Source organism: Euprymna scolopes, chromosome 13 (assembly GCF_053919585.1).
Source record: "Euprymna scolopes isolate OS-2025 chromosome 13, ASM5391958v1, whole genome shotgun sequence".
Classification (NCBI taxonomy): Eukaryota; Metazoa; Mollusca; class Cephalopoda; order Sepiida; family Sepiolidae; genus Euprymna; species Euprymna scolopes.
This window is the reverse complement of record NC_136494.1, coordinates 113,116,026-113,128,996: the sequence shown is the minus strand read 5'-3', so window position 1 is coordinate 113,128,996 and position 12,971 is coordinate 113,116,026. Positions and strand designations below refer to the sequence as shown.

General features: G+C 26.5%; 1 protein-coding gene across 3 annotated transcripts in view; it reads left to right on the top strand.

The window, feature by feature from the left end:
- Nucleotides 1-12,971, top strand: part of LOC145292149 (sushi domain-containing protein 2-like) — a 454,013-nt gene that overhangs the window by 377,011 nt on the left and 64,031 nt on the right. For all 3 annotated transcript variants that reach the window (XM_080138279.1, XM_080138278.1, XM_080138280.1), the window contains one exon: nucleotides 491-742. In XM_080138279.1, coding sequence (XP_079994405.1) covers nucleotides 491-742 — 252 coding nt within the window. The remainder of the gene's footprint in view (nucleotides 1-490; nucleotides 743-12,971) is intronic.

The window sequence follows — 12,971 nt, the reverse complement described above, 5'->3', positions numbered from 1 at the left end:
ACTGAAACATACTCGTGATTATGTAGTGACATATAAATGTTTAAAGTGTGTGTGTATATGTGTATATATATATATATATATATATATATATATATATATATATGAAATGAAAAAACACTTAACATTTTACGTCAATTTCACTGGATTTCTAGTGATTAGAAATGTTAATAAATCAACATTGTTTTCATCTGAATACAAATTGAAACTCGACTGAACTGTGCAAAAAATGTTATATTTCTCAAATGAAGCGGACATATCATTGTGTGCCAGGTTTTGAGTGCATAACATGCCAATTTTATAAATATGTAATTAACAAAAAATAATCTTTGGTTTTTTTTTGTTTTTTTTTTAAATAATTACTTAATAACTGTTTTCACCTGACAACTAAAAAAACATTTTTTAATTTCAGAAAACACAAAAACTATTTTCGACATTTTTATTCTTTATTCTTTTAGATTCATAATTATTTATTTTTATTTGTTACTTTCAGAAAAATTGTCTGTGACTCCAAGATCTGGGCACATGCTTGGAGGGCAGCAGCTTACCGTTTCTGGACCTTGCTTTCTAAAAGTGAAGACGTTTGTGGCAGTATTCAAAGAAATCAATGAGACATTCCCATGCATTGTGAACGATGCTATCACCGCCAGCTGTGTTACCCCAGTTCTTTCCTCCACCGGAGATTTTACAATCAACTTTGACCTTGCTCCATACACACATGTTTATGAAGAAACATTCTCTGTCGGTAGGTCTATTTTATGTAACCACACACACACACACACACCATTCTCTCTCTCTCTCTCCCTCTGACTTTACCTCACATGTACACAATGCATTTTGTTTTGTGAAACGACACCTGGTACAGGTGTCTTGACAGTTGAATCAGGATTAACATTTACCTCCGTTTTGATCAGATATTTTCAACTTTGAAGTTTTAATTAGCCGAGTGACAAATTCCTCCTTAAACCTTTTTAAAAGGGTGTTGTACACACACACACACACACACACACACACACACATATTTGAATAATTCTGTAACAGGTCGTTACCTAAACATGTCTGGTTGAACATGACTGAGTTTTCATTTTTTCTTATTCTAGGAGTAATTCACCGGGCAATCGTTTTGTTTCAGTTGGCAGGTCGTATGTTATGGCATCAAGTGATAGTTATTTGTCCATTTGCTCAAGCACTTCGGATCAGTGATCTCGATCATCATCAGAAGTGGATTTTTTGTTGTTATCAAGGCTTAGTTAAGTGTATTTATAATAAATTTATTGCTTTATTCTATTTATCTATTTATTATTTTATTTTAGTGGTCTGTCGGGAGGAGGGGTAAGTATGGGGTTTGGCAGAGTTAATTTGTTTATTTTATTTTTTAATTATTGAATTGGAAAAGATGAAAACTCAGTTGTATTCAACCAGATATGCTTATATGTGTGTGTGTGTGTGTATATATATATATATATATATATATATATATATATATATAAATATTTTTTCATTTTAAATATTTATTATTTTTACCTACAAACACTAGTATTTTATGTTTACACAATCTTTAGTGTAGGAAATGATAATTAAAGGATTTGAATCCAGTTGCAAATTACCATTAACTCTCCAGTCTGATATTCAACCCCTAGGCCACAAATTAACATGGGGGAAAAAGAATTTGAATTCTATATTATGTTAAATGAGCAGACATATACAGTAAGTTTATTCATATAGTGTTCAACAGGTTCTAATTTTTAAAAGCAAGTGAAATAGTGATTTTTATGAGCAATCACAGTGGGCCATTCGGGGATGAACCATGGCTGACTGTTTTGTTTCTGTTATTTCTTGAAAAGTATAAAGCTCAAATAACCAATTAATTGATTCAGATATGATATATTATTTTTAAATGATAATATTCAGCAATAGAAAGATTAATAATCTATACTACTATCCTCTCATCAGTCATTTGGTTAATATCCTTGTAGTCACAAATAACCCAATGAGTTTATCGGTCGTATTTCAGCCAAAGAGCTGAGGCTATGCAGAGGCATCCCCAGACAAAGTTCAATTATAACCTTAGTTTTAAAATTATTTCCTGTTCTATACCCTTGTTAGACCAACAACATCTGTACTTGAGCCGCTTTTTTTTTTTTTAAACTTGTGATGTCAGAATCATGATTTTTCACCACAGATTTCAAAACTAGGCTAAGACAATTTTAAACAGATAAATCATTTAAATGTAATCCCAATTGCACTATGCAACATAATCTCTCTTTAATCAGACATCTAGCTGTAAATTTAAAATGTTGCATGTGCAATAACAGAGGTTCAATCATGCCAAGGAAATGAAAAGCTTCATCGTTGATTCCTATTAGGTTTTGGTTACAAAATCTGATCTAGCAGTGACTCAAAATTTTACCGAGTATGAGTGTACTGGCTGTATACCTATATCTCATCTAAGATTATTGGAATTTACCGTTGGTATATTTCTAATGGTTTTTATGGAAAAAAAGTTTGTTTTATAACCCAAATAAGCAAATGAAACGCTCCTTAGCCTTGATGAACAATCAACTAGAGATGGTGTCTTCACAGAAACACTAGTCTCTCTCCACCACTTCACTGGGTTAGTGTCAGGAAGGGCATCCAGCCTATAAAAATATATTCCAAATTGATACTTATAGACCATTCTTGATTCTGCATCGGTTATTCTAATGACATTATCCACATTGCAGAAAGACTCACAGATGTCCACATGGAATATTTCCCATAGGCCTTTATTTTCAGCCTCACGCACTGGATGGTGGTTTTTCTTCGTGTTACATAGGTTTATTACAGCCTCTGTCTTTATCTATATTGGGCCACTATATCTTGGTTCTAAGTCTTTTCTTTTCATTATCCCTATATGTATCTTATGTGCCATTTTTTTTTTTTTATTTGAAGAGGTGGGATTTTACTGTTTTGTCAGGTTAATCAGTGATATTTATGTTGAGGGGGCACAAGTGATATGAGTTCGTCAGGCGACATTCCATTATAATCTATGCTAAAACCAATTCAGTGCAGAAGTTGATACTCTGCCTTTAAGTATTACGAGAAGTAAAATCCTAAAAAAAAAAAAAACTTCACTGTTACGACAAAAACTGGAAATAGATCTTACCTGATCAAACTTATGAACTTCAGAAAGCAATAATGATAAAGAGAAAGAAAATATGTCGAATGAAAGGGGAGAAATTGAGTGTCAGTTCTTTTGATTTAAAAAAAAAAAGATTATCTGGTTGCATTTTTTTCTTATTATTTTCACCTTATTTATAATTAATATGAGCTATGTTCCAAAAGAAATATCTCCTATTTTTTATTTCGCCCGGATGAATCAGAGGGGATTGCAAACTAAATTGTTATGATAACCAAACTTATGCATTCAATTTCATCTCTTTGTTGCAGATATCGACAGTGTGAGACTCTAAGAAAGCAACACCTATCATGAACGTGTGTCATAAGCAGAGATGCCTCATTGAATTCTTCGCAAAATTGCACTGAGAATGATGGTGACAATGTAGAGAAAATAAATTCTAGAGCACAAAAGGTCACTCGTTTTAATGATACCACTCCAGTCTTCATAGCTCTTCAACATTTTAAGCTAAAAAAGAATAAAAAAAATAGACTTACTTTTGGAACAACCCGTGTAATACTTTTTTTTTTCTCAAAGATAACTTCAGCATTTTCTAAACTTTTTTGTATTTGAAAAATTCTACTAGTGTTGAAGTCATTGATTGGAATCAGAAAAATTGGAACTTTTAGGGGTATCGAAATTGGGATAAAAATAAAAAAATGAAACAAACACAATCTAATTATTTACTAGAAGATTATATATTTACAAGATAAGTCTACTGGCCAAAGACTGCATGTTATAAGTCCCATTCCCAGATTTAGCATTTACAATGTCCAATTAGATTTTTTTTATTGGGCAATTACAAAGTAAATATTCTAGAGTTCATTTAGCCCATTCCCTTAGTAAATCGTTTAAAATGTTCAAATATCTGTTCACACTTAATTGCTAAATGTCTGTATGCCACCTTTCAGGGAATTCACAATTGATTATAAAAGATTTAAAGTGCTCTGTACATTTTTCAATTTTACTGGGGTTAGTTGATCCTGTCACGGTCTAATCAGTCTTCTTTTGAGTTAATTGATTTTTTTTACACAAGGGAAAAATATAGATGAAAATTACAATGAGTGTATGAAAAATTAAAGATAAATATATAGTGAAAACATTGAAAAGTGTGTTAAAAGAAAAGAAGCTATATCTACATTGTTAAAAGCCCCCCCCCCAAAAAAAAACAAATAAATTTACCGAATGTAAGTTACTCTTCTACTTACTTGGGTAAATTTATTGGTATTTTAACTTAAAGTGGTTTAGTTCAAAATAAACTTAGTCCTCACTTTAAATCAAAACAAAAATGTCTGTCCATAAGCCCTGGACAAAGCTCCTTGATAACCACTCAGTCGAAAATTAATCAAAATGCTGGTAGACAAACTGCAAAAAATGTCAATAATCATATGAAATGTCATGTTCTGCCAGTATTTTGTTTAATTTTCGACTTTTGAGCGATTAGATAAGGTTAAAATAAGTATGAAATATCTCTAAAAAGTTAGTGTAGGCCAGAAATGATCATCTATATATTAGTACGATAGTGTGTATGTTATTTTCTGTGTCACGCATATATCCGGGTCATTTAATTGTTATGTACTTCCATTTCTTGTCATAAATAATTTTACCAAGAATGCTTCATAAGTTTTTTTTTTCGGTTTCGATTATGGCTGAAGGAATTCAAGTTATATATACATACATACATATATTTTTTTCATAAGTTTTTTATTTTGATTTCAATTCAAGCTAATGCACCCAAGTCATATGGATATATTTTTGTTTTATTTTTGAAATCACAACTTTATGATATATAAAAATCGATAGAACATTAACTCTATAATAATAATATATACGGAATCTGCAAGGATTAAAATATATTTAAGCGTACTTTACGGCCGAGCTTTGCTGAGCATTCGTTTGCAGTTTTAACAAAAAGGCTACAATAATATCAGAGCGTCTCCATTTATGCTGCACATCTACAGAATACCAACATCAACATATTACATATGAATGAGTCCCCTGTGGAATTTCCACAGGTCCCACTAGTTTTACATTAAATTTATATAGGAAACGAATTTCATATTAAAAATTCTAAACTAATTGTTTTTTTTGTTTTTTTTTCCACTACATAACCATCTAAAAACGGTCAATTTTATTTTAGATGAGTGGTTTAGCTAAAGGTGTTAATTAACAAATTTCTTATTATCATCATCATCATCATTATTATTATTATTATTATTAGTAGTAGTAGTAGTAGTATTTGCTTCTTGTTTTCCTTTTTACAGTAAAACAAATCAATATAATAACCGGCCAAATTTTTATAATTTAGAGAAAAAAATATGAAAATTCTTTGATAGAGGGAAAGCAGAGATTAGTTAAGAGTCCCTCTCTATAGTAAGAATGTTTTTTAAATAGTAATATTATGTAACAACTCATTCTAAACATGACGATGGGCTTTGTTAACTATTATGTTCCTACACCGTCTTCTTATTGTATATATCAATTGTCGATTCTTTTTAAGTCCTTAATAAAATTTCAAATGAACAAATACAAATCGGGTTTGTTCTAAAAGAGAAACAAATCTTATCTCACAAGTTTCAATCAATTATAAGAAAAATATTTGAGAAAAATATAGTCTCGTACTATATGCTCCCAAGCGTATTTTTATTTTTTGAAAAATATATGTCGACATTACACAGGGATTTTACAGTCGTTTGAACATTTTTAAAAGCATCAAATCTCTAATTAAAAATTTAGAAATTTAAAAAAAAAAAAAAAAAATTGGAATCAGTATTTTTATTGGAATTGGGGATTTTGAACAGAATTGGTAATTGAATCGGGGAAAATTTTAGAATCGTCCCATCACTAGTATATACATTTTAGCAAATATCATAAAATTGAAATAATTTATCAAATATGATAATTTATGCAAAATGAAATTTAGTTAATTCTATGATTTTATATGTATATTTGGTGCTTGTGTATTATAATAATTTTTTGCTAATTGTGCAGATTTTAAAATAGACATATCTAAGTGTCTGGTCAGCTCTGCCTGAAACATGACATCAACCACTGGATTATGTCGAATGTCGTGTTCCCAGGAAAGACAAGTGGAGTATGCTTAGAAACATCTGGTACAAAATTTGCACAGCTACTGGTATTTCAAATAAATGCATTTTAAGTAAAAGCATTATTTCATACTTACATGACACGTCGAAATGAGTAAAAAACTGTTTATATTTACAAAAAAATGATCGAATGGAAAAATAATTACAAGTAAAAATAAAATTTATTACATCGAAGATTTATCGTATTTGTTCATGTTGAATACTTATAATTTCAGTCTGATTTCGACAAAATAATTGTAATTTTAACCATTAATGTTTTATTTAAAAAAAAAAAATAGTTCTGGCATATTTTTTACTCTATTATTTTTCATAATTTATTGAAATTTTTACCATGTCGACATGACACGTAAGAATGTAATAGTGTTAACTAATATTTTTTGAAATCCCATTATATTGCACAAGCACCAAATACTTGTAGATAAATAGCAAATATAAATATTGGTGAAGCATATTTTCCAGTTATTTTAGGTAGTGTACTGCAGTGAGATTTTGAAAGTTGAACCTAAATAACATTTAAACTGACATAAACCTTTTAGGTACTTTTCCAGTTTATGACCCACTTTCTGGCAATTTTACGTTAACATCTTCTGGCAGATTATATAAGCTGGAAAATGCCAAAGCAAAGACTGCCAGACAATTAAAATTGCAGCTTTCCCTCCTTGTCAATATTAAGAATGGTTTTCTATTTGGGAAGCCATTCTTAATATAGGGGAAGGGGGATTTCACATTGATACAATTTTCATTTCAAAAAAATATTTTTCTTGGGTTTAATAAATTTTATGCTTTCATTGAAACTTGCCATATTTTGACAGCTGATTGGATAATCACTTCAGCATCTTACATAAGCTGCCAGAAAATGCAGATGCTAAGTTTCCTGTGTTTGGGTCATAAACTGAATAAGTACCAACTATTGTTTATTGTTGTATCATATTATTGGCACTATAGTAACTTACTTTACTACAGTTTATATTTTGAATTATTTAAACCGGATAACAGGAAAAATCAAAGCATTTTCAACATTGACTGAAAAATTAATCCAAAGAAAAAATCCATTGCTCTTTCTGCTTCTCGTGAAAATTCTACTCTCAGACGATGAATGGAGTACTGTTGTTACATTTGGGCTGCTAAATCTATGTCTCATTTGAAGGTTCTTAATAAACTGCAGAAACGTATCTATAATTTGATTTGCTTCACACTTTCTTAACTGCAACCTTTCTCACAGACGTGATGTTGCTAGTCTCAGTCTTTTCTACAAATACTATAATGGCATGTGTTCCTCAGAATTGTCTGATCTATTTCCTGCTTCCTTTGTTCCAGCTCGTTTGACTCGTTAGTCTAGCAGTCTCCATCAATTCATTGTTTTAATACCTAATTGTAATACAGCGTTCTGTTCCAGTAACTTTCTTTCCAAGGACATTCCTACTCACTCTTTTTATAGTGCATTTTCGAGGTTGCTTATGGTCTAGTTCAAATGACAATATAATGCATAAGATATGAAATAATATATGTGAAATAGCAATAAATTATTTATATATATTTATACAGATATATAATTAATTTTTTTTTCATTTTACTTGTTGAAGTTTTCAAAAATCAAAGGATCCCTTTCCCGAGACTAACTCTTGAACTCTATATGAGATACATAGATATTCAAATGTTTCATTAAATATTGAACTCTATATAAGATACATAGATATTCAAATGTTTCATTAAATATTGAACTCTATATAAGATACATAGATATTCAAATGTTTCATTAAATATTGAACTCTATATGAGATACATAGATATTCAAATGTTTCATTAAATATTGAACTCTATATAAGATACATAGATATTCAAATGTTTCATTAAATATTGAACTCTATATGAGATACATAGATATTCAAATGTTTCATTAAATATTGAACTCTATATGAGATACATAGATATTCAAATGTTTCATTAAATATTGAACTCTATATAAGATACATAGATATTCAAATGTTTCATTAAATATTGAACTCTATATGAGATACATAGATATTCAAATGTTTCATTAAATATTGAACTCTATATAAGATACATAGATATTCAAATGTTTCATTAAATATTGAACTCTATATGAGATACATAGATATTCAAATGTTTCATTAAATATTGAACTCTATATAAGATACATAGATATTCAAATGTTTCATTAAATATTGAACTCTATATGAGATACATAGATATTCAAATGTTTCATTAAATATTGAACTCTATATAAGATACATAGATATTCAAATGTTTCATTAAATATTGAACTCTATATGAGATACATAGATATTCAAATGTTTCATTAAATATTGATCTCTATATAAGATACATAGATATTCAAATGTTCCATTAAATATTGAACTCTATATGAGATACATAGATATTCAAATGTTTCATTAAATATTGAACTCTATATGAGATACATAGATATTCAAATGTTTCATTAAATATTGAACTCTATATGAGATACGTAGATATTCGAATGTTTCATTAAATATTGATCTCTATATGAGATACATAGATATTCAAATGTTTCATTAAATATTGAACTCTATATAAGATACATAGATATTCAAATGTTTCATTAAATATTGATCTCTATATGAGATACGTAGATATTCAAATGTTTCATTAAATATTGAACTCTATATAAGATACATAGATATTCAAATGTTTCATTAAATATTGATCTCTATATGAGATACATAGATATTCAAATGTTTCATTAAATATTGAACTCTATATAAGATACATAGATATTCAAATGTTTCATTAAATATTGATCTCTATATGAGATACATAGATATTCAAATGTTTCATTAAATATTGAACTCTATATAAGATACATAGATATTCAAATGTTTCATTAAATATTGATCTCTATATGAGATACATAGATATTCAAATGTTTCATTAAATATTGAACTCTATATAAGATACATAGATATTCAAATGTTTCATTAAATATTGAACTCTATATAAGATACATAGATATTCAAATGTTTCATTAAATATTGAACTCTATATAAGATACATAGATATTCAAATGTTTCATTAAATATTGAACTCTATATAAGATACATAGATATTCAAATGTTTCATTAAATATTGAACTCTATATAAGATACATAGATATTCAAATGTTTCATTAAATATTGAACTCTATATAAGATACATAGATATTCAAATGTTTCATTAAATATTGAACTCTATATGAGATACATAGATATTCAAATGTTTCATTAAATATTGAACTCTATATAAGATACATAGATATTCAAATGTTTCATTAAATATTGAACTCTATATAAGATACATAGATATTCAAATGTTTCATTAAATATTGAACTCTATATAAGATACATAGATATTCAAATGTTTCATTAAATATTGAACTCTATATAAGATACATAGATATTCAAATGTTTCATTAAATATTGAACTCTATATGAGATACATAGATATTCAAATGTTTCATTAAATATTGAACTCTATATAAGATACATAGATATTCAAATGTTCCATTAAATATTGAACTCTATATAAGATACATAGATATTCAAATGTTCCATTAAATATTGAACTCTATATGAGATACATAGATATTCAAATGTTTCATTAAATATTGATCTCTATATGAGATACATAGATATTCAAATGTTTCATTAAATATTGAACTCTATATGAGATACGTAGATATTCGAATGTTTCATTAAATATTGATCTCTATATGAGATACATAGATATTCAAATGTTTCATTAAATATTGAACTCTATATAAGATACATAGATATTCAAATGTTTCATTAAATATTGATCTCTATATGAGATACGTAGATATTCAAATGTTTCATTAAATATTGAACTCTATATAAGATACATAGATATTCAAATGTTTCATTAAATATTGATCTCTATATGAGATACATAGATATTCAAATGTTTCATTAAATATTGAACTCTATATGAGATACGTAGATATTCGAATGTTTCATTAAATATTGATCTCTATATGAGATACATAGATATTCAAATGTTTCATTAAATATTGAACTCTATATAAGATACATAGATATTCAAATGTTTCATTAAATATTGATCTCTATATGAGATACGTAGATATTCAAATGTTTCATTAAATATTGAACTCTATATAAGATACATAGATATTCAAATGTTTCATTAAATATTGATCTCTATATGAGATACATAGATATTCAAATGTTTCATTAAATATTGAACTCTATATAAGATACATAGATATTCAAATGTTTCATTAAATATTGATCTCTATATGAGATACATAGATATTCAAATGTTTCATTAAATATTGAACTCTATATAAGATACATAGATATTCAAATGTTTCATTAAATATTGATCTCTATATGAGATACATAGATATTCAAATGTTTCATTAAATATTGAACTCTATATAAGATACATAGATATTCAAATGTTTCATTAAATATTGATCTCTATATGAGATACATAGATATTCAAATGTTTCATTAAATATTGAACTCTATATAAGATACATAGATATTCAAATGTTTCATTAAATATTGATCTCTATATGAGATACATAGATATTCAAATGTTTCATTAAATATTGAACTCTATATAAGATACATAGATATTCAAATGTTTCATTAAATATTGATCTCTATATAAGATACATAGATATTCAAATGTTTCATTAAATATTGAACTCTATATGAGATACATAGATATTCAAATGTTTCATTAAATATTGAACTCTATATAAGATACATAGATATTCAAATGTTTCATTAAATATTGATCTCTATATGAGATACATAGATATTCAAATGTTTCATTAAATATTGAACTCTATATGAGATACATAGATATTCAAATGTTTCATTAAATATTGAACTCTATATAAGATACATAGATATTCAAATGTTTCATTAAATATTGATCTCTATATGAGATACATAGATATTCAAATGTTTCATTAAATATTGAACTCTATATGAGATACATAGATATTCAAATGTTTCATTAAATATTGAACTCTATATAAGATACATAGATATTCAAATGTTTCATTAAATATTGATCTCTATATGAGATACATAGATATTCAAATGTTTCATTAAATATTGAACTCTATATAAGATACATAGATATTCAAATGTTTCATTAAATATTGATCTCTATATGAGATACATAGATATTCAAATGTTTCATTAAATATTGAACTCTATATAAGATACATAGATATTCAAATGTTTCATTAAATATTGATCTCTATATGAGATACATAGATATTCAAATGTTTCATTAAATATTGAACTCTATATAAGATACATAGATATTCAAATGTTTCATTAAATATTGAACTCTATATAAGATACATAGATATTCAAATGTTTCATTAAATATTGAACTCTATATAAGATACATAGATATTCAAATGTTTCATTAAATATTGAACTCTATATAAGATACATAGATATTCAAATGTTTCATTAAATATTGAACTCTATATGAGATACATAGATATTCAAATGTTTCATTAAATATTGATCTCTATATAAGATACATAGATATTCAAATGTTCCATTAAATATTGAACTCTATATGAGATACATAGATATTCAAATGTTTCATTAAATATTGAACTCTATATGAGATACATAGATATTCAAATGTTTCATTAAATATTGAACTCTATATGAGATACGTAGATATTCGAATGTTTCATTAAATATTGATCTCTATATGAGATACATAGATATTCAAATGTTTCATTAAATATTGAACTCTATATAAGATACATAGATATTCAAATGTTTCATTAAATATTGATCTCTATATGAGATACGTAGATATTCAAATGTTTCATTAAATATTGAACTCTATATAAGATACATAGATATTCAAATGTTTCATTAAATATTGATCTCTATATGAGATACATAGATATTCAAATGTTTCATTAAATATTGAACTCTATATAAGATACATAGATATTCAAATGTTTCATTAAATATTGATCTCTATATGAGATACATAGATATTCAAATGTTTCATTAAATATTGAACTCTATATAAGATACATAGATATTCAAATGTTTCATTAAATATTGATCTCTATATGAGATACATAGATATTCAAATGTTTCATTAAATATTGAACTCTATATAAGATACATAGATATTCAAATGTTTCATTAAATATTGATCTCTATATGAGATACATAGATATTCAAATGTTTCATTAAATATTGAACTCTATATAAGATACATAGATATTCAAATGTTTCATTAAATATTGATCTCTATATAAGATACATAGATATTCAAATGTTTCATTAAATATTGAACTCTATATGAGATACATAGATATTCAAATGTTTCATTAAATATTGAACTCTATATGAGATACATAGATATTCAAATGTTTCATTAAATATTGATCTCTATATGAGATACATAGATATTCAAATGTTTCATTAAATATTGATCTCTATATGAGATACATAGATATTCAAATGTTTCATTAAATATTGAACTCTATATGAGATACATAGATATTCAAATGTTTCATTAAATATTGAACTCTATATGAGATACGTAGATATTCGAATGTTCCATTAAAGTTCTTCTTTACCTCTCAAACACTGAGTTAGTAAAGAATTTGAGAACATAATTTTCCTTTC